We start from the raw sequence: 23,873 nt of genomic DNA, 5'->3' as shown, positions 1-23,873 counted from the left end.
AAATATATTTCAAATTTATTGTTAAAAAATTGAGTTGAATTTCCCAAAGGGATACTTGCAAATGGATACTGAAGGGCCATTCACATCTCAAGTGCATTAAATACAGAATGAAAGTGGGAATTTAGAGATGAGGTTCCAAACAGGTCACCCCTGATCTAATAGATTGGCAGACAGGGCCAAAAAGTCAACAAGGCTACTCAAGTTATCAAAGAATTCCTGGAGGAACTCAGCAGGTCAAGCAGCATCCATGAATAGTAATATTTCAGATGTGAATCCATTATCAAGATTTATATGGAAGAGATGAAATTACACACACAAATATATAAAGGGAAAGAAACTGGGGGAAGGACAAGAGAATATTTAGGACAGAAGGTGAAGAGAGAGATATAGTGAGAAACCATTAGGAAGTGGGTGGGGAAAGAAAAGTTAGGGAGAAAGCAAGAAAATAAGTAGATAAAGAAATGGGAACAGTGGAATCAGATGATGTTAGGGCTACATAAAATTAGAGAAGTCAATGCCCATGCCAATAGGTTCAAGGCTGTCCAGGAGCAATATGATGTGTTGTTTCTTAAGTTTTTGTTGAGCTTTGGACCAACAATGGATGAGGCCAAGGACATAGATGTCATTGTAGGAATGGTTGGGAAGTTAAAATGGTTGGCTTCCAGCTTCTGCAGCTTTTGTATCAATTTGTATCTTCTCTGTAAATGAAAAGATATGGGATTAATACAGAAAATTGGCACATAATGAATGGTAGAGCAATGCAAGGAGCCAAATATCCTACAACTATTTGTATTTCTTCTTTATTGTTAGTGTTTGAATTCCAAGAAGTCAGAAAGAGTGTCAGATCAGTTTAAAAAGGCAAGTCTTATTGTTCAGCTAACTAGTTAATTAACATCTGTCAATAACAAAAAGATAAAGGTTAAGTAGAGTGGCAACTTTGGAGCGGCCTTTATAAGAGATGAACATTGAAGCTTCAGCTCGAGAGGCTTTGTCAAGCTTCGTCAGGACTACAGCAGGATAGATTAAGATAATGCTTGCCATTGCTTTTCTTTTCAGTGGTTCATGCAGATAAGATGGCAGGTAGAGTTCAATTCTCCTCCCACAGTGTGTGGAAAATTGTTCCAAACAACTCTTTCTTTGGCTTGGCTTCGCGGATGAAGATTTATGGAGGGGGTAAAAGTCCACGTCAGCTGCAGGCTCGATTGTGGCTGACAAGTCCGATGCGGGACAGGCAGACACGGTTGCAGTGGTTGCAGGGGAAAATTGTTTGGTTGGGGTTGGGTGTTGGGTTTTTCCTCCTTTTTCTTTTGTCAGTGAGGTGGGCTCTGCGGTCTTCTTCAAAGGAGGTTGCTGCCCGCCGAACTGTGAGGTGCCAAGATGCACGGTTTGAGGCGATATCAGCCCACTGGCGGTGGTCAATGTGGCAGGCACCAAGAGATTTCTTTAGGCAGTCCTTGTACCTCTTCTTTGGTGCACCTCTGTCACGGTGGCCAGTGGAGAGCTCGCCATACAACACGATCTTGGGAAGGCGATGGTCCTCCATTCTGGAGACGTGACCCACCCAGCGTAGCTGGATCTTCAGCAGCGTGGACTCGATGCTGTCGGCCTCTGCCATCTCGAGTACTTCCATGTTAGGGATGAAGTCGCTCCAATGAATGTTGAGGATGGAGCGGAGACAACGCTGGTGGAAGCGTTCTAGGAGCCGTCCTGACTGACTAGATAAGGAACTGGTGTTGCAGCTGGACTTACTGTAGGTCATTTGAGATACTGAGGACATAATAGGTAAGAGCTTTAGTGAGTTGATTTTGCTGAAGGTATAGACAAGGAGTAGCTAGGTAACCACCCAGAAAGGTAGAGGGTGTAGTTCTGAGAGAGCTGGAAGCCCCTGGGGCCATTCCTCTCAGTAACAAGTATAACGTTTTAGGTTTTTGGGAGGCATGACCTACCAGTAAGAAGTCACAGCAGCCACGTCCATCATACTGAGTCTAGTACTGAGGCTCAGAAGGGAATTGAAGAAAGGGAAAGCAATAATGATTCAACAGTCAGAGGGGACTGACAGGGGATCACGTGAACAAGATGGAAGCTCCCAGATAGTATGTTGCCTCCTGGGTGTCCAGTTTAAGGATGTCTCAGATCACATCCACAGCATTCTTAAAGGGCAAGAAGACAGAAGCCGTATTATAAGTTGGTACTAATGACGTAGGCATTGAAAGGGGTGAGGTGTTGCAAAATGAATGGGGAATTATGATGCAAGTTTAAAAACAAATCCTTCAAGGTACTAATCCCTGGATTATTACCAACATCACAGGCCAGTGAGAGTAGAAATAGCTAAGAAAACGTGAACATGTGGCTAAACAGTTGGTGCAAGAGTGACATGGTCATATTTTTATACAACTGTAATCTCTTCTGCGATAGAGGTGACCTGAATAAGAGAGGTGGGTCACACTTGTACCAGAGGGTCCAATATTCTGGTAGAGTAATTTGTTAGATTCACTCAGGAAGCTTTAAATTAATCTGGTGGGAGATGGGATCCAAGATGGGGGAAAAAGATTGAAAAGGTTAAAGATAGCAAGGAACGATAAGGAAGTGCATTAAGCAGAATGGGACAGTGAAGAAACAAGTATTGAGGCAAGAAAGATAAATATAGTGTTTATTTTAATGTAAGAACCCTGATGGGAAAAATGGACAAGTTGAGTGTGTGGATTGGTACAGAACAATGGGTTGTAACCATCATGGTGAGGTGGTTGAAGGAGATCAGGACATGGCAGCTCAATGTTCCTGGAAACCAAAGTTACAGGTGTGAGAGGAACATTAGGAAAAGAAATGAGAGGGTTATAATATTAGTCAAAGATATCACAGTAGTCTTTAGAGAGGATATTACTAGAGAACAATCATGTGAGGCAATGTGGGTAGAAATCAGGAACCAAAAGGGAATAGTTACTTTGATGAGTGTATACTATCAGCCATGAAACAGATAACAGGAGCTAAAGGATCAAATATATTGAGAGATTGGTGATGTCTGTAAAAGTAGCAAAACTGTTATTATCGGTGATTTTAACTTACCCAACATTGACTAGGAATGCAAAAGTGTTAGAGGATTGGATGGGGTGGACTTTATACAGTGTGTGCAAAAGAAAATGGGAAGGGGCAACATTGAACCTTGTACTAGGGAGTGAAGCTGGTCAAGTAACTGAAGTATCTGTAGGGATTAACTTGGGGCCAATGACCACAATTTTATTAGTTTTAAGAGAGTTATGGAAAGGGATAACATTGGTCTTCACCGCCCTACTTTCCCCGTCTATCCCTCAATCAGTGGTGGTGGGGGGGGTTTCTATCCCATCCCAACAAGGAAACCTCAAGAGAAGAAAACCCATAAAACCCTGATATATGTCTTATAACTTTGTTGTGAGTGTCTTGAATGTTATGTGTAACTGTGGTTAGTTAAGTGTTAAACATGGGAGGTGGGGAGGGAGGGGGATGAAAAGAGCTTGAACTCTGCAGAAAATTGTATAAAATTGATAACTGTAGTCAATGCTGATACTGTTAACATTGACATTGATAATGTTGATAACTGTTTGAGTTTAAGTTTGGAAAATAAAATAAAATATTCAAAAAAAAGCATAACATTGGTCCTGAAGTTGGAATTCTAAATTGGGGCAAGGCCAAGGAGTTAGCAATGGCTGATTGGGCACAAATGTTAGAAAGTAAAAGCACGACTGCCAAATGAGAGATGTTTTGGAGTGTAATAAGGATGGTTTAGGATGAAGATGTTCCCAGTATGTTAAAAGGCAGGAATGGCAAAGTGAAGGAGCCCCTTGGTTAACAAGAGTTAGAGAGGCACACTCTAGAAAAAAGCATATATCATATTTTGACAGACTGATTCTAAGGAATCCTTTGAAGAGAATAGGGAGAAAGAAGGGGAAAATAAAAGGTTCCACTATTGTCAAATAATACTACATTTAGAATGTAACATAAATGAAATTCTTTAACTTTTATCCACCGTAAGGCAGACAGAGTCACTACTTTTGTCCAGTGCCTCTCATATAAGGAGGTTTTGAGAATGGCTTTGGCAGACAGTGTAAGTGAGAATACAAAAATATTGTATGAATATTAAGAACAAGAGTCATGAGGGAAAGAACATGTCTCTTGAAGGATGAGGGTGGGAATCTCTGTGTCAAGCTGGATGAGATGGAGAAGATCTTAAAAGAATAATTTGTGAAAGTATTTACTGTGGCCAGGAGTGGTAGGTGAGAGAAGTAACTAAAGATAACTGCATCAGTAGTGAAGAGGTGTTAGCAGTTTTAGATTGTATTAAGGTGCATAAATCTTCAGGTCCAAACAAGGTTCATCCCAGAACATTGTGAGAAAACAGGAAATAAATCGATGGGGCCTTGACAAGACACTTTTAACTCATTGCTGAGAACAGGAGAAGTTTTGGAAGAATGGAGGATAGCAAATATGTTGCCGTCATAACTGGGTAACTATAGATTTGTGAGTCTGACATCAGTGATAAGGAATTACAAGGGAGGATTCTAAGAGATAGGATCAATCAACATTTGGATGGCAGGGAAAAATTAAGGAGAGCCAGCATGAATTTGTGTGTGGGAATCGTGTCTCAAAAACTTAACAGAATTTTCTGAAGAACTGACAAAGAAGGTAGATGAGGGCAAGGTATTTATATGGATTTTAGTAAAGAATTTGATAAGGTTCCTATGGTAGGTTGTTATGGAAGGTTAGAGCAGTGTTTCTCAAATGTTTTCTTTCCACCCTCATACCACTTTAAGTAATCCCTATGCCATAAGTGCTCTGTGATTAGGAAGGGATTGCTTAAGGTGGTATGTGAATGGGAAGGGAAGATTGAGAATCACTGCTCTCGACCCAATTGTTACTGAAATATTTTGCTTGAGAAAATTGTCATTGGCCTATTTCCTTTGGAGTTATAAAGCTGTGCACATAACAAGTCAATTAGGTATGATTAAAACAGTGGTTTTCAACCTTTTTCTTTCCACCCACATACCACCTTAAGCAATCATTTACTAATCACAGAGCACCTATGGCATAAGAAATACTTAAAGTGGTATGTGAGTGGAAAGAAAAAGGTTGAGAACCATTGGATTAGAGCTTTATGATTGGAGTCAAAGAGTGGTTGTATAGAAGGCAAATTTTCAGACCGGAGGTCTGTGACCAGTGGTATCTCAGGGATGGATCCTAGGACCCTTGCATTTTGTAATATAAATACAGCACATGATTTGGAGAAACCTGTTTGTGGCAAGGTAAGTTTGCTGATCTCACGAAAATAATGGACAGTGAAGTAGGTTACCTTGGGTTTGTAATAGGATCTGGATCTGTATCAGATGAACTAACGAATGAAAGGTGTTTAACTTGGAGAAGAGCAAGATGCTGCATCTGGATAAATTGAACCAAGGGAGGTCTGATCTGTTTATGGCAATGTCCTCAATGGTGTTATGGAGCAGAAAACCTGAGGTGCAGCACAGATAGATAAGAGTACTGAAGAGAGTATTTGGGTGCTTGCCTTCATTCAGTCATTCAGGGCAGTGAATACAAGTGATGGGATGTCATGTTACAGTTATGCAAGATTTTGCTGAGACCACACTTGGAATATTGTGTGCAGTTTTGGTCGCCAAGCTATAGGAAAGATATTATAAAAATAGGTCAACAGTAAGATCAGGGGAACCAACACACTAGACCACTGCTACACCAACATGAAGAACGCATACCGAGTGAGAGCATGACCACACTTTGGCAAGTCTGATAATCTGGCTGTATTTCTACTCCTGGTGTACAAGCAGAGACTGAAGACCACAGCACCAGTCGTGAAGACGACGTAAGTATGGTGGAGGGAGGCGGAGGAGTGTCTGCAGGACTGCTTTGAATCGGTGGATTGGAACATATTCAAGGACTCATTCGTAGACTTGAATGAATATGCAACAGGTGTCACCCACCAACTTCATCAAGACCTGTGTGAATGAGTGTGTGCCCACGTGCACATCCCAGGTGTTCCCCAACCAGAAGCCTTGGACGAATCAGAGAATTTGCAACATGCTGAGGGCAAGAACAAGGGTCTTTAAGCCCGGGGATTGGGATCTTTACAAGAAGTCCTAGTACAACCTGTGGAAGGACATCTCTGAAGCAAAGTGGCAAATCCAGAGGAAGGTAGAGACAGAGACAGATACACATCAGCTACGGCAGGGAGTGCAGACCATTACAGTCTACTTAGCGAGGGTGAACACTATAGATAGCTGTGATCTTTGATTCCCCAACGAGCTGAACACATTCTATGCCCGCTTTGAGAAGAAAAACAAACAGTGCCTACTTGAATCCCTGAAAAGGCTGAGGTCCTTGTGATATCTGTCTCTGAGGGCAATATCAGAATATCATTCAAGTGGGAACTTAGGCCTACTTTATCGATGAAGCAGGCTGCTGAAGTTGGTTCTGAATCTGCTAGTGAGGACCCAATAGAGGTACCTTCCTCTGGAGCTCTCTTTGCTGCACCCTGTAAAGATGGCAGCAGGGGAAAAGTTAAGACTGCATTGCGCATGCACGAGAAGTCGGGCATGCATGATGTAGAGGGAAAAAAAATTTGAAAAAAAAAACCCAAGTCTTTTAAAGGGCCACTCCGGCGTCGCTACTTCTGAACAAGAGGTTGATACTTCTCCCATGGAAGAGGACTCAGAAGAGTATGGAAGTGAAGAAGAAATGTCAAGCTCAGAAGAAGAAAGATCGAAAGGCAAGAAAAAGATTAAAAAATGAATAAAATTGAAGCTAAAATAGACAGACTTTCTGATGTATTGGAGAGTAATTTTAAACTTATATCTGCAGAATTGAAGCAAGTCAGAACAGAAATGACTAAATTGATAAATATGTTTCACAAAGAGTTGATAAAATGGAGGAGAAAATCCATGATGTGTGTGAAGAAGTACAACATATTGAAGAAAGGCCAAATATAAATGAAGATACAATGACTGGTTTGATCTCTATGAATGAAAAATTGCTTGAGAACGTTGACATTTTGGAAAATTACAGTAGAAGAAACAATCTTAAAATTGTGGGGATGTCCGAAGGCAAAGAAGGTCGAGAGTGATCTGATTTTTTTTCAAGAATGGATACTGAAAATATTTGGAGAAGAACATTTTGAGGATAAGATTTTAATTGAGAGAGCTCATAGAGCCTTGAGACCTCGATCTATCATGATAAGATTTTTAAACTACCAGGAAAGAGAGAAAATTCTTGGTTTAGCAATAAGAAGAGCGATAGAAATTAGACCTTTGAATTATGAAGGGGACAAGATTTTTTTTATCAAGAGGGTGAATCCTCGCAAGGCCTCAAGCCCTGACAACATACCTCTCATTGCTGCAGTCAGAAGTGCTCACCTGCTTCAAAAAGGCATCAACAATCCTGGTATCCAAGAAGAGTAGTGTGAGCTGCCTCAATGACAACTGCCCAGTAGCACTAACTTCTACTGTGATGAAATGCTTTGAGATGCTGATCATGGCCAGAATTAGCACGTACCTAAGCAAAGATCTGGACCCGCTACAATTTGCCTATCATCACAATTGGTCTACAGAAGATGCAATATCACTGGCTCTCCACTCAGCTCTGGATTACCTCAAAAACAACAATTTAATTTATATGGCTGCCCTTCATCAACTACAGCTTGGCCTTCAATACCATTATTCCCTCAGTTCTGGTCAAAAAGCTCAAACCCTATGCCTCTGTACCCCACTCTGCAACTGGATCCTTGACTTCTTCATTGGAAGACCACAGTCAGTACGAATTGGAAACAACATCTCCTCCTCACTGATTATCAACACAAGCGCACCCCACTGCTCTAGTCATTATACACGCATGACTGTGTGGCCAGGCACAATTCCAGTGCCATCTACAAGTTTGCCGATGACACCACAGTTGAATCATAAATGGCAATGAGGAAGCATGCAGGAGGGAAATGGATCAATTTGTTGAATGGTGTAATGACAACGACCTTGCACTCAACATCATCAAAATCAAAATGATTTTTAACTTGAGGAGGAAGTCAGGCGAACACGACCAGTCCTCATTGAGGGCTCAGTAGTGCAAAGGGTCAAGAACTTAAAGTTCCTAGTTGTCAACATTTACGAGAATCTGTCCTGGAGTGTCCATGTCGATGCAATCACAAAGAAGGCTTACCAGTGGTTATATTTTGTGAAGTGTCTGAGGAGATTCGGTACATCACCCAAGACTCTCTTAATCTTCTACAGGTTTACCATGGATAGCATTCTGGCTGGTTGCATCACTGCCTGGCATGGAGACGCCAACTCTCAGCACAAGAATAAACTCCAGAGGGTTGTTTTGTGTATTGGAGAAACTATGAGGATAGTTTGAAGTTCCAGTAGTTCATCAATAGAACAGAGGTAAGACACACAACTTGATCGAGTGAGATCTAAAATTCAAGTGGTTTATTCACATAACACATGGACCAAGTGTAGTCGTCACATTCCAAGGCATTTTGATCATGGCTGTACAGTGCTTACATTTTACCATATATGGTTATATTAGACATTCCTTTGGCACTAATTATGCAACAACCACTGACAGATCATTGACAAAAAAGAGGTTAATGACTTAGCATAATTGCCTCGTCATAAGATACTTATCATATATCAGCATGGATGCTGATTTATAGGATACTACAGGTTGTTAACTCGATCTGCGACATCACAGGCCCCAGACTTCATCGAGTACATCTACATGAGGTGGTGTCTTAGAAAAGCAGCCTCTATCCTCAAAGATCCCAACTACCCAGGCCATGCCCTCTTCATCTGCTACCATTGGGGGAAAGGTGCAGGACCCTAAAGACGAGCACTCAATGGCATAAGGACAGCTTCTTCTCACTGCCATCAGATTCCTGAATAATCAATGAACCAAAGGCACTGCCTTACTTTTTGTATACTATTATTTTAATTTTTTTTAATATAGTAATGTTGTAGGATGGTTATAATCTGAATGTTTGCACAATGATGCTGCCACAAAACAGAATTTCATGACAATAAATTCTGATTCTGAAGTTGGAAAGGGTTCACAAGAGGTGTGAGAGACTGGAAAAAACTAGGCCTGTTCCCCTAGTTGAGAGAGTAAAATCATGAGATGTATAGATAAGGTGAATACTGAAAATCTGCTTCCATGAGTTGGAAAATCAAGGAAATGAGAGCTTAATTTTAATGTGATGGAGGTGGGATTTCTTCACTCAGGGGACAGATCTTCACTCAAGACCTCTGTTCTACAACACATCCTTGGACTCAACATTTACGGTGCATGTTCTGCCTCAGTTAGCTTAACAAAAGGCAACAGTTCAAAGCTACCTGAATTAAACACCATCTGGGAGTTGGTAAAGTATTTTAGATCTACTTAAATAATTTTAAAAATTACTTTAAACATTCCTTTCTACTCATAAGAATATGAAATAAAAGTACGTGTTGGCCATTTGGCTTGTTGAATAGCAGAGTAATGCAGAAAATGTCATTTTCGCATATCTTTTAACTCACATGATCATATAAATCAATAGATAAGAGAAGTAGCCTGTTGGCCCATTGAATGGGACCCAGCTCTACAATTCAATGAGTTAATGACTCATCAGGTTGTAATCTTAATTCTGAATCTCCACCCACCTCTTGTAACTTCTCATCGCTAGCTTTTCAAAAGTCTTTTTGTCCTCTCTCCAAAATATTCAGACACTGGTTCCATTGCTCTTTAAATTTTAAATTAACAGACCATTTCGGCCCATGAGCCCATGCCGCCCAATTACACCCAAGTAACCGACAACCTCTGGTATGTTTTGAAGGGTGGGAGGGAACTGGAGCCCCTGAGGAAAATCCATGTAGACACAGGAGAACTCCTTACAGATTGTGCAGGATTCGAACCATGGTCCCAATTGCTGGCACTTGTAACAGTGTTGCACTAACTGCTACACTAACCCTGCCTCTTTCAGAAACAAATTTCCAAAAAAAAAATCACAATCCTGTTTTTGGTTTAGCTTGATTCTATTTATATTGCAAGTGACATAATGAATATATCAGGGGCAGAAGAAATCCTTGGACATGATGTTACAAGTTGGGAAGACTGTAAAGGTTCCGAAAGACATGTAGTTGTGGATTGCTTGTAGTTTACACAATCTCTCCATTGCAGGATGTCTAGAGGTGCAAGGAGATCCAATGTTTGACAGAAGAGAGAACAACTGGACTGGGATCAACTGTAATGTTGACCCTAATCCAATAATTGCTTGCACAGCCAAGTTCAACTGCATGTCAATAAGCTTTGTTTGGTAGTTTGCCAATCAAACTCAAGGGTTGAAATCAGTGCTGGGAATCCACAAAAGTAAAAGGAGAGATAGATGATAACCTAGGTTGACATCGTAGATAGTGAGTGTGAGATTGCAGTTAACTTTTGGCTACAATCTTCCATAACCTGCCAAGGGCTAGAAACTATCAGCTTTGTTTCAGTCCAGCCTATTTAGTGGAATAGGATGATCACCATTAAGGAACCTTGAATATTAATTTCGACAGACTTGTGACAAAATACCTAAACCATACTGCTGCCCACAAAAGCATCTTTTGGATTTTCTGCTTCTGCACTGAAATTAGGCACATCCATGGCCACTGACTCAGGCAGAATCAGATTTGCCTTTGCTGAGCCGAAGGTTAAATGGTTTGATGGTACTTAATTTGTAGTCTTTCTACTGCAGGATGTGAAGAAATGTAAGCCAAAAAATCAACATATTGAATACTTGTGGAGGTGCATGTGTATGTAAAAGAGCAAGAAAGAAAATAGGAGCGTAAGTAATGTTGAAAATTTAAGGCAAGCTACTTATGTTATTTTTCATTCAATATGAAGCTCATCAATAATGAAAAGACTGGGTGGAAACCAGCTCTGAAGGTTTTTAATCATTCAAACTCTGGAACTATTAAGACAGGAATTATAATGCACATTAGTTATTGGATCAAATTCAGTGCTACATTCGCATGACCACTTGCAGGATAATTATTGCATCCAACAAGTAAAGCAGCATATGCCATAACTTTAATGGAAGTCATTAAAATATAGATACACATTTAATAATTCAATCTGTCGCTATAGCTACTTATTCATACCATGGAATGCATTTTCTTGTCACATTATTTAAAAAATCAGAACATAAACTAGTCCTCATTGAATGGTCAGCAGTGGAGAGGGTCAAGACGTCCAAATTCCTCGGTGTCAACATCTTTGAGGATCTGTTCTGGAGTCTCCATGTTGACTTAATCACAAAGACTTGCCAACAGCTGACTTTGTAAGGAGCTTGAGGAGATTAAATATGTCACTGAAGACTCTCGGAAACATTACAGAAGTAGCATGGAGAGCATTCTGGCTGGTTGCATCACTGTCTGGTATGGAGATGCCAATGTTCGGGACAAGAAAAAACTCAAGAGGGTTGTGAACTTGGCCTGAGACATCACAGGCACCTGTCTGAGAACATCTGCAAGAGGCCATGTCTTAACAAAGCAAGCTCTATCCTGAAAGACCCTCACTACCCAGGCCATGCTCTCTTCACTCTGCTATCATCAGGAAAAAAGGTACAGGAGCCTGAAGATGAGCACTCAGTGGCACAAAAATAGTTTTGTCCCCTGTTATCAGATCCCTGAATGAATAATGAACCAGAGACGCTAACTTACTTTGTCTTTCTTTTCTTGTATTTATTTTGTAAGGTGGTTTATATGCAATGTTTGCACTGTGATGCTGGTGCAAAACAACAAACTTCATGCCGTTTATGACAATAAATTCGAATTCGGATTCTGAAAATCTAACAAATCACAGAAGGTCTATTCTGGCATTACAATTTTTAATTCTATTTGAGTCCAAGAGGTATCTATCCTGATACTATTACCATTGTAAAAGAAGCAAATGAACATTAAAACATGATGAAAAACAAAATTATACAACTGAAAGATAATCTGTGAGGACTCTACACACCCCTCAAGTAAACTGTTCTCCCTTCTGCCATCTGGTAGAAGATACTGCAGCACTCAGGTCCTTACGTCCAGATTGGGCAAGAGCTTTTTCCCCCAAGCCATCAGACTCCTGAACTCCCAGAACATTTGGGATTGGATACCGTGGAATGTTAATGTACAAGTCTTAATATTTTAAATGTGTTGAACTTCTATTCTATGTTTATGTAAATATGTTCTGTGGTCTTGGAGAAACGCTATCTCATCTTTACTGTCAAAGCATGGTATGAATGTAAATAGAGGTGACTTGACTTGAGTTGCATTCACCAAAGAAGGAAGGTGTTCTTCCTGGCTTTAGTGAAGTTGTTAAAGGGCATTTATTCTGATATAACTCGCTTCATATTTCAAGGAGTTGTTGCCTGATGAAATCCACACTACAATTCCAGGAGGAGATGATGAAGAATGATGGACAATAATTTTCCCTGTGACAATCAAAATATCCAGTCTTGCCATTTCTGGGAAAACAAGGATACACCTGGAGACCTCAGAGATACTATAATCATGATCAAGAAAGGAGGAAGTCCAACTGTAATAATTACAGAGAGGATTCCCTGCTGTCTGCTACAGATTCAAGATTCCATTTATTGTCAACTACTTGATAATATTTCCTTGTTTGCCCTGTAAAAGTACACAAAGAGGAGCCATTAAAACAGCAGCACTAACAAGACAAGAAAGAGAAGCAAAACAGAGTCCATCAATAAACATGAATATCCATAGATTCTTCTGCCTCTTCCAATGCTACTACCTCCTGTCTCCTCAAACTCTGTAGATGTACAGCATCCGTGAATTTGAGCTTGCGGCATCCAAGTTGCATTAGCTTGATCCCTAGTTCCAAAAATGTTAAGAAGCTGTCAGTGCCCAAGGCCCTTTGGGAGCCCTGCTTGATCTCAGCACCTTCATGAATCCTGGACCTGATACCTCGTTCTGCAGAACCGGTTGCCAGCAGCTTGGAACCTGGTGTAAGGTCTTTGGCTGCCACTCTCCTAGCTGGAACTTAGTCTGTTGCTATTTCTTTCTGTTTGAAGGGTCCTCTTCAAACTTTCTCATTTTCGGTGGGGGGAGGGGGGGCAGAATGTTCTGCTGTTCTGCTACTTTCTCAGAGCACGTTGCCTTCAAAGTCTGGGAGGCCACCATCTTGGTCAAGGACCTCCAAGGATCTTGTTGGAAAAACTGCTTCCGACCCTGTTTTATGGGCATTCAGGCAGGACAACTGGGAAAAATGTCCCCACAGAGGAGCATTGAAAAGAGTGGTCCTGCTCCTTCGTGGTCCACAACAGCACTGCCACAGTGCCACAATCTTATGCCTTAAAGGAAAAAATCACTCCTGTAGCGTTTTCTCCCATTGTACAGGGATATCCTCTGAATTGTAATCTAAAAGCACACCAGACATAACTTTCAAACATGGAAACTCCAAGAAAAATGCAAAACCAATAACCAACCATGATTCTTAACCTTTTGTTTCAAGTCAAGGCAAGTTTATTGACATCTGATTATAGAAGTACAACCTGACCAAACAGCATTCTTCAGTCTTCGATCCAAAAAAGGCAGACATATAACCAGACACAACACACATACAGGAAAATAATACATATACAGGACAAGTATTTCATGTATACAAATAAATAAATAAATATTGCTTCATGAACATGAGAGTGTTGGATGGTTAATGTGAGCGATTCCTTTGGTCGTTCAGCATTCTTACTGTCTGTGAGTAGCTGTTCCTCAGCCTGGCTCTGATTAGAGTATCAGAGTATCTCTTCCCCAACGGGTGCAGCTGAAAGATGCTGTGGGAAGGGTGGAAGGGGTTATCAATGATTTTGCATGCCCTCTTCGGACAATTCCGGTAGATCAAGTCGATGGTGGTGGGGTGGGTTGGGGGTTGCTGGCAGGGAGACTCCAGTGATTCTCTCTGCCACTCTTATGGTCCTGTGGATTGACCTCTGATCCATTTTTCTGTAGCAACTGTACCACACTGTGATGCAGCCAGCCAGTACACTCTTGATAGAGCTCCTATAGGTTAACATAATGATGGCCGGTAGCCTTGTCCACTTCAGTCTTCTCAGGAAGTGAAGTCGCTGGTGTGCCTTCCTGACAAGTGAGGAGATGTTGAGTGTCCACGATAGGTCACTAGTAAAGTGAACTCCAAGGAACTTAGTGCTCTCCACTAAGTTGTTGATGTGTAGTGGAGGGTGGTCATTCCTGGTCCTCCTGAAGCCCAGAATCACCTCCCTTGTCTTGTCCACATTGAGACTTAGGATGCTATTCTCGGGCCATTTCACAAGATTTTCCATCTCTTCTCTGAATTGCGACTTATCGGTGTGGTGATGAGACCAATGACTGTTGTGTCATCTGCAAATTTGATGACACTGTTGGAGCTGGATCTGGCGATGCAGTTGTGGGTTAGTAATGTGGGTCATTATTTGGCCTCACTGCACCCTTTATTTCCAGGGTGGCACTCACTGTGGATTCCCTCTTCTAGTAAAGCTGACATAGAAAGTTATCTTCATTTTATATTTGTTCTATAATAAAATAAAAGCCATGATGTTAACTAACAAGTCTTCAACAGAACCAATCTCAATGAAGATTACCGTCAAACAAAGCTACATCATGGCCTCAAGATTTTCTCAATTTCTTTTGCAAAGACATCACATGACACATCCAACAAACTTCCTGCAGGGTTAGACCTAATCATCAGAATGAGCAGAAAACTATCCAACTGACAGCAGTCATGAAGTCAAGGAAAAAAAATTGAAGGGGAAGAATTAATATAGAGTTGGAAAGGCGGAGATTAATTAAAAGATAAATAGTGTCACTTTGTTAGGAGTAAGTAATGCTGAAATTCAAGGAGCTTGACAATAGAACACTGGCCCAAAAGGTTAAAGTCCACAGGATCACTTGGCAACTTGGAAGATGGATCCAAAATGGCTTGTTAGTTTGTGGCAGAGATAGAGATGGTAAAGGATTATTTTGGAAGTCAACAACACAGAGATCTATGTTGATACTCTTTCTGTTTGTCATGTAATAATACATAAAAAATGTAATATACTTGATATACTTCAACTTATATCTGCTGGGAGGTAAACAAAGAGCATTGCCTGGCATCCCTAACATTTGGGACATGGTTAACAATATAAGTATTGATAAGTTGATAAGATAGACAGAGCAATGGCAAGTGAATTATCACATTGATGAGTGCAAGATGGTGCATTTTGGAAGGACTATTAAGACAGGTAAATGCAATGTATGGTCAGGCACTACAGTACTTTGATGTACAGTTAAAGGGCCCATGAAGGTGACAGCATTGATAGATAAGATGATGGCGCTGCCAGAGCTGTTGTAACCGCAGCGCTGCCACTGGTGTAGACCCACAGAGCGCAGACACAGTACTTCCATGGGGTCAAACCACCTAGTCCGACTGCTATCAGCTCTGTATAGGCTTTAAACAGCCAGTAAATTGAGCTGACAGTGGTTTTATTTAAAACTTCTATGACTGCGGGGTCTGCCTCCTAAATGCCAGCATCTTATGTTCAGGCACAAGGGGTTACAGACTCCAGGGAAGCAGAGGACTGGTGCAGAACACCAGAAAACAGGGAGAACAGCCCCCATTTGAGAAGAACCAGAGGAGACCACTCACAGGACAGTGACCAGGGCGGAAGGCCAGTAAGGGGTTCTGTGGTTGAAGAAATGCACAGGCGGCAAGTTGATGGTGATTCGAGACGAGTAACCCATGCAGGCTGTGGGCTGCTGGCAACTGCGTCAAGGGATTAACACCAAGCTGCAGTCTACTGGCTCAAGAAATGGCTGAAGGATCAGGTATTGGAAATGGGACATGAGAGATCGCAGAGGGCGCTGAAGAGTTCCTGATCGTGTTAGAGCTAGGGCTGCTGATGGTTTGGACTAGACTCTGAGGCTGCGGGAGCTGCGAAAGGGCTGGAGGCAAATCTACGGACACTTAGTGACTCTGACAGGAGTTTGTTTTGCTTCTCTTTCTCTGACTGCAAGAGGCAGTACAGGCAATTTCCGGTGATGGCAAATCTGTCTGCCTTATGGCAAACAAAAACAAATTCCATGTAATACTGCACTGTCTTTATTACATGACAATAAATTGAATCTTGAAGCTTGATTAACAAGGCACACACCAGATATCTGTCTTCATTAGCTGGGGTATAGAATTCAAGAGCAATGAGGTTGTGGTACAACTTCATAAAACACTGCTTACACCACAGATAGAATAATTTGTGCAGTTCTGGTCACCACACTGTAAGAAGGACCTGACTGCACTGGAAAGAATGGAGAGGAGATTTAACAGGATATCACCTAGTTGGAGTGTTCTTGTTGTGAGGAGAGTCCATAAAGGGTGGATTTAATATTTTTGGAGCAGAGAACCCTGTGGGAAATCTGACAGAGGGAAACTAAATGATGAAAGCTAAAACAGATAATAAGAAACATTTTCCCATATCAGAGAGATATAAAGCAGTGTCATAGATTTAAGATAGGGATTGTGGGTTTAAGCTGAGATTTGACAAAGCACCCACTCATTGGTCACCATGCACACTGTGGACTGAAGGACATGTTTTTGTGATGAATGAGTCCATGGTTAATTTTCTGAAAAATGTGAAGACTTTCCATATCCATGAGCCTTCTCCCAGCAAAGGCAGTCATTGATGATGCCTTCAATGGTTCAGCACAATCTTGAATTGATTCAAGAGGAGAGCATTTGAAGATTAAGAGCTCAGTCCTGGCACAAAACTAATTTTCTTACATGAGTCATTAATCCTTCCTTTTGTATATGCTTGTGACACATATTGAAAGCACCTTGAAACACTGCAAAGATACCACCAATGAGCCTCCATAAAATGTTCCAAATTCACTGGAAGGATAAGGTCAGAGGAAGAGATTAACAGCAGACAAAATAAAACACTGTGCTCAATGCTTCTTTGAAAAACTGCAACATCCCCATTGAGTCTTAGGAAGCTCTCAGACCCTTCAAAATGGAATACTTGGGTTTGTGAAAACGTCCAGTCGAAAGCACACAGAAACTCCTGCTGCTTCTTCTATAAGTGGCATAAGGCATTCACCACCTCATAAACTACTCATCTTCCTGTCCCTCATCTGTAGCAAAGTCTGTGGATTAGATCAGCCACCTCAGAACTCACAAAAACAGTGTGAAAGTAAGTCACCCTTGATACCATGTCTGCTTTATTTTTCAGAAATCTTGCTGTTTTTAACATTTAATTTATAAATAACTGAAAACTCATTTTATTTTAAACCAAAGTATTTAAATATCTCAATCTCAAACACACCATCAAAAGGCTTTTAAATAATTTTCACCTTCAGGAACTGAATCCAAATATCGATCCTCAAAGATAATGGGCAGTGAGTTGAAGTCGCCGTCTAGTTCTGCACATTCCACAGGAAGAGATGGAAGGGAATTAAAATAGGTTGAATTCTTCACAGCTGCTGCCATCTGTCCATGACTTTGTGCACTGAAATTACCCAAAATTTGTATACATTAAAGATAAATGTAAAACATATTTTAAATACATTAAGAATATAATGTTCTTGGTTTCCCAAAACTTGAGCATTCAGTAAACATGACATGATTTTTCTGAAACAAGACAGTAGGCTTATTGAGAGAGGCAAGAGAGATTAGGCAGTGACGTTCCTTTGTTTATGAAAGGCAATATAAATAATCTAGGAAATTATAGGCCAGTGTGCCTTATCTAAGAGATAGAGAATCTATTGGAGAGGATTTTTAGGGATTGGATTTACTCACATTTGGAAAAGTTATAGATTCCTAGGGATAGTCAACAAGGCTTTGTGCAAGGCAGGACATATATTATGAAGATTGAATTTTTTGAGGTTGTGATGAAGATCATTAATGAGGGAAAGGCAGTTTGGATCTTTTGACAAGATCCCTCATAGTACATGGATCCATGCTAACTGTTAAAATGGATTCAACATTGATTTAGCCATAGAAGACAGAGGGTAATAGTGGAGGGTGTTTCTCTGATTGGAGGCCTGTGACCAGCGGTGTTCTTCAGGAATCAGTGCTCAGACCTCTGCTGTTTGTGATACAGTAAAATCCTCATTATCTGGCACTCAATCAACCGGAAACTCAAAACAACCACCAAAAAAGAAAGAGGAAATAAATAACAAATAAGAATAAATAAAGATTTAAATGAAAGTTTAAAATTGTAAAAGAAAAAAAGTTTTCCAAAGCAACACACAACCACTGAGTAAACATTCAGCCAGTGGAGCGCCCCGGTCATGCCCCGCCCGCAGCAGCTGTTTGAATAAAGTTTCAATAAAGTTGTATTTGAATAAAATGGTGTTGCCCAGGATGAAGAACTGGCTGATGGTGATGGTCGCTAAGGAGACTCTACCAAACTGTCTCCCTATCCAGAAGTAAATCATAAAATTCTGTAGACACCATGGTTGAAGTAAAAACACAAAATGTTGGTGTGACCTGCTGAGCATCTCCAGCATTTTGTGTTTTTTTAACCCTATCCCTGCCAAGTAAGTGTCTTTATTTTTATTGGTATTAGGAATATTAGTAAGGCTTTATCTGTTAACGTGAGTGGAGGAGGGGGTTAATTATGATGGCAGCAAGGTTAGCGTGGCGGCTTGCGTAAAGCTGTTACAGCACCAATGATCAGGGATCAAATTTAAATTTTGTATGTTATGGGAAAGTGAACTTTACATAATTAAAGACTACAATACTGATCTTTTAAAATATTACTTTACACTGTCTTTTATCTTTTAAACTGTGTATTCTTAATGAAGGTTAAGCATTTTAAGAGTGAGCCTCAGTCAACCGGAAAATTCACATTTCCAGTACCCACAACCTGCCATCTCCGTAGGTGCCAGATAATGGGGATTTTATTGTATATGAAAACTATCTGAATGAAAATGTAGGTGAGCAGATTAGTAAATTGCAGCTGAAGCAAAATTGGAGGACTTGTCGATAGTGAACGTTGTCAAAGGCTACAAGATAGAGATCAGTTGAGACATGGGCAGAGAAATGGCAGATGGAGTTTATCCAAACAAGTGTGAGGCATTGCATTTTGGGAGGTCAAATTTAAGGGGAAAGTATAGAGTAAGCGGTAAGACTCTTGGGAGCATTGGTGTACACAGAAATGTTGGGTGGCAAGGCAAAAGCTCCTGCAAAATGGAAAAGGTGGAAAGAAGACACGTAGCATGTTTACCTTCATCAGTGGGGACATTTAGTGAAAAAAAATCAGTAAAATATGTTGCGGATATTTAAAACTTTAGCTTGGTCACATTGGAGTATTGTGTTCGCTTCATTATAGGAGAGCTTTGAAGAGGGCACTGGAGAGATTCAACAAGATGTTACCTTGATTAGTGAATATTAGCTATTAAGACAAAGTTGGATAAACTTAGATGGTTTTCTCTGGAACTTCGAAAGCTGAGAAAAGACCTAATCGAAGTACAGTATATAAAATTATGGAAGGCATAAATGACAGATAATGAGACTTTTTCCAAGGGTGGAATACTAGAAGGCAAAGGTACGAGGGGAGAGATTTAAAAGGGATTTGAGGGGCTAGCCTTTTATATGCTGATGATGGCACGTAAATGAAATGAGCTGCCAGAGAAAATGAGAGAGAAAGATGTATTAACAATTTTTAAAAATTTATTTGGACAGCTGCATTGATTGGAAAGGTTTAGAGGTGGTATGTTTAAAGGGAATGAGTGAGGAAATACCCTTTAAACCTACTGAGAGTGGTAGGATCCTGCAATGCACTGCTGGGAGAGGAGGAAGAATGAGCGAAGCAGATAGGATAGTGACATTTAAGAGGAATTTAAACCTCAGTAGGTTTAAAGGGTATTTCCTCACTCATTCCCTTTAAACATACCACCTCTAAACCTTTCCAATCAATGCAGCTGTCCAAATAAATTTTTCAGCAAAGCACCTGTTTTGAGACTCTGGTTAAAACAAGGACATTGTAAATCCATAATATAATGGACAGAATCTAAGGGAGCCCTGTGTTACAAAGTGATCTTTAAGCAGATCATAGAACTGCACAACAGCTTTAGTATTATTCCTGGTTCAATCCTGACCTTGGATGCTGTCTGAGTGGAGTTCACACACCAATTATCTCATTTCTTCCTATATCCCAAAGATGTGTCAGTAATTTAACAGATATTGTAAAAATATGCCTTAGAGTACATGAGTTGCAAAAGAATAAAAAATTGGGAGTTAATGGGCATGCATGAGAGAAAATAAGCTACATGGCTACACAGAAATAAGGACTACTCCACTACAAGCTAACATGAGCTGAAACTAACCAATGAGCTTCATCCCCTAGAAAAGAAATTCCTCCTCCTTATCTCTGTCTGAAATGGGAGATCACTTATTCTTATACTATGCCCCAGAGCATTAAACAACCCTCTCAGTATCCACCCTGAGAATCTCTTACATAATCTCGTGATTTAAAAAAATCATCTTTATTTCTTCAAGCCTCCAATGAATATGAACCCAATCTATTCAACTTCAACACTATACATTAGTGGTTTTCAAACATTTTATTTCCATACTCACATACCACCTTAAGTTATCCCTATGCCATAGGTGCTCTATGATTAGTAAGGGACTACTTAAAGTGACATGTGAGTGGGAAAAAAAGGTTGAGAACCACAAGCCTAGACCCAATTGTTACTGAAATATTTTGCATGAAAAAAATTGTCATTGGCCCATTTCCTTTGGAGTTATAAAACCATGCACTTAATGAGTCAATTAGGTACAATTAAAACAGTGGTTTTCACACTTTTTCTTTCCACTCACCTTAATTACCTTAATTACCTTAAGTAATCCCTTACTAATCACAGAGCAACTATGGCATAGGCATTACTTAAAGTGGTATGTGAGTGGAAAGAAAAAATTTGGAAAACACGACTATACATCAACCATCTTATTCCAGAAAATATTATACCCAGTGATTTTACGTGAGAACCGTGCTGACTGCTGGAAAGAAAACACCTCTTTGAAGCAGCTCTTCCGGCCAGACATTTTTGTGGAATTCAGAGCAAAGCATGCTCTGTGAATGACTGGGCCATTTTGGCGGATTGACCTGTGCCAGGAAGGTCTGTTTGGGAAGCAAAGTGCTTAATTTTGATTGTGACCAACAGTGGAAGTCACTTGGAGAGACTGCTTCATTTTAAGTGTGACTAGCAGTGAAGTTACTTGGAGAGACTGGTGCCAGGGTCTTGGAATGTTCATGGAGGCTGCCCAGTTTGGGTCTTGCCTACAAAAGGACCAGGAGTGTTATGACCACCGCTCATGTGGATGGACATTTCTTCAAAAGCAATGCAAGAAGAATTTGAGAGTCTGTTGCAGCCACAACTCCGGTCTTTCCATCAGTTCAACATTAATTCTTGGCATAAAATTTCAAAGACCTCCACTTCAACACTGAATTTAAAAAAAACGAACTTCAGCCTGGACTGTAATAGTTTGTGTATATCACACACTCACACACATACATTACAACACCTGCTCATAGTTGGGACAGATTTAGTGTTAAGGATAATTTCAAAGTTAATACTACAGTGCACCAAAGAAGAGGTACAAGGACTGCCTAAAGAAAGCTCTTGGTGTCTGCCACATTGACCACCGCCAGTGGGCTGATATCGCCTCAAACCGTGCATCTTGGCGCCTCACAGTTCGGCGGGCAGCAACCTCCTTTGAAGAAGACCTCAGAGCCCACCTCACTGTCAAAAGACAAAGGAGGAAAAACCCAACACCCAACCCCAACCAACCAATTTTCCCTTGCAACCGCTGCAACCGTGTCTGCCTGTCCCGCATCGGACTTGTCAGCCACAAACGAGCCTGCAGCTGACGTGGACATTACCCCTCCATAAATCTTCGTCCGCGAAGCCAAGCCACAGAAAGACTACAGTTTAAGAGTTAGAAATAAAATTAGTGTTTTAAAATTAAACACTGTCTGGTTCATTGCCTATTGCTTCTGGTTATGCGTGGTTTGTAACAACTCAAGTGTTTTATCCACTTTTATCATAGCATTTCTAAGTTTAATTCCACTTAAATAGCAATTTGTTTTTTTTATTCTTCATTCCAATTTACATAACCTTACAATTTCCAATATCATACTACATCTGCAAACCTCTTCCCAGTTAACCTTTTGTAGGCTCTTTCTATCCTCACCTAGCTTATCTTTGTGTCTTTAACAAATTTAGCTACAGTACACTTCAGTCATGTAGCCTCCTCTACATTGGAGAAACCTTCCTTCTGTCTGCTACAAGAACTGGGATCTCCCAGTTGCCAACCATTTTAATTCCATACTCCATTCCCACACTGACATATCTATGGCCCAATTCACTGCCACACCGAGACTTCCAGCAAAATGGAGGAATTACACCTAATAATCTGTCTTGGTACTCTCCAACTTGATGGCATTAGCATCAATTTCTCAATTTTCCATTAAACCTCTCCACAAATCTCTCTACCCCAATCCCTCTGACTCCTTTCCTCTAGCTCCCTACCCCCTTCCCTTCCCATTCAGAGAGATAACCACTCTGTCTATCACTTTTCAGATTTTTCCTCTTCTACCCTCCAACCTATATCCACATGACCTCTTACCTGTTAGCTTGTGTCCCTCACTAGCTCCTTCCTCTCTCCACTCCTTTCCTCCCTCCCAACCTTTTTATTCAGGCACCTTCCTGCTCTTTGCTCCTATGTGAACAAAGGGCTCAGGCCCAAAACATGGGTTATCTTTTACTTCCTATAGATTCTGTGTGACCTGCTGAGTTTCTCCAGAACTTTTGTATATTGCACTGTAGAACTTATTTGATAGAGATGTTCAAAATAATGAAAATGGTCAAGATAGAGCAGACGGAAAAACACTGCATCATTCATAGGTTGAGCCAGAAGAGACAAATTTATGGTAACTGGCAAAAGAACCAAAGGCAACATGATGGAAATCTTATCAGGAGTAATTAAGATCTAACATTTTTTTAACATTAATTTTTTATGCTGTTGTTGTCTTTGGCATTTGCTGACTATAATTAAATGATCCTGGGACAGTGGTCATCATTTTGAAATGCTGCAGTCATTCTAGTAAAAGTAACCAATTATATGATAAGAGATAGGTTTGGAAGGAACTGTTGGAAAAGATAAGTCAAATAATTACAATGAATTTTGCAGACAGTCTACACTGCAGTCACATTGCACGCTCTAGTCACATTGTACTGTTAGCAAAGAGTTGATTATTTATGTGGGAAAAATGCACCCTTCTTCCAAAACAATCATGGAGAGAGATGGCTGCGTCAGGCAAAGTAAGATGAAGTAAGTTTATCCTGTATACTATTTCATTCACCACATGTTTCGTACCATTTTTGGCTCCTGTGCGTTTTCATTCTCCATCTGCTCTCATTTTATAACTTTTGTTCATTTTTTTTTCCTCTTCCAGCCTTGATTAACCCAACAGCTAGACAATTTATGCCCATGACAACCAATTCTGGCTTGATCTAATCATAGATATGTCTTATCCTTCCTTCCCACTCTACAAATTAAAATGACTTATTTTTTCACTGCACCATTCATTTCTGATACAGGCCTCCTAAGCATTAACTCTGTTTATCTTTTTATATATCGCTGCTGCACCTTTACCTTGGTGTCCCTGTTTGGGAAGGAATAGGGGCACAAGTAATTGAGCTGCTGCCTCACAACTTTGGGTTGATTCTGACCTCCTGCTGTCTGCGTGGGGTTCGCACATTCTCCTTATGACCAGCTGAATTACCTTACGGTGCTCCGCTTTGTTCCCACATGTCAAATGTGTGGAGGCTGGCAGGTTAATTTAC

At 40.5% G+C, this 23,873-nt stretch overlaps 1 protein-coding gene across 9 annotated transcripts in view; it reads right to left on the bottom strand.

The window, feature by feature from the left end:
- fam135a (family with sequence similarity 135 member A) overlaps positions 1-23,873 on the bottom strand; it is a 210,493-nt gene that overhangs the window by 37,620 nt on the left and 149,000 nt on the right. For all 9 annotated transcript variants that reach the window (XM_069886143.1, XM_069886142.1, XM_069886144.1 and 6 more), the window contains one exon: positions 17,370-17,524. In XM_069886143.1, coding sequence (XP_069742244.1) covers positions 17,370-17,524 — 155 coding nt within the window. The remainder of the gene's footprint in view (positions 1-17,369; positions 17,525-23,873) is intronic.

The sequence above is a fragment of the Narcine bancroftii genome, chromosome 6, assembly GCF_036971445.1.
Source record: "Narcine bancroftii isolate sNarBan1 chromosome 6, sNarBan1.hap1, whole genome shotgun sequence".
NCBI classification, from domain to species: Eukaryota; Metazoa; Chordata; class Chondrichthyes; order Torpediniformes; family Narcinidae; genus Narcine; species Narcine bancroftii.
This window is presented reverse-complemented; position numbering and strand designations above follow the sequence as displayed.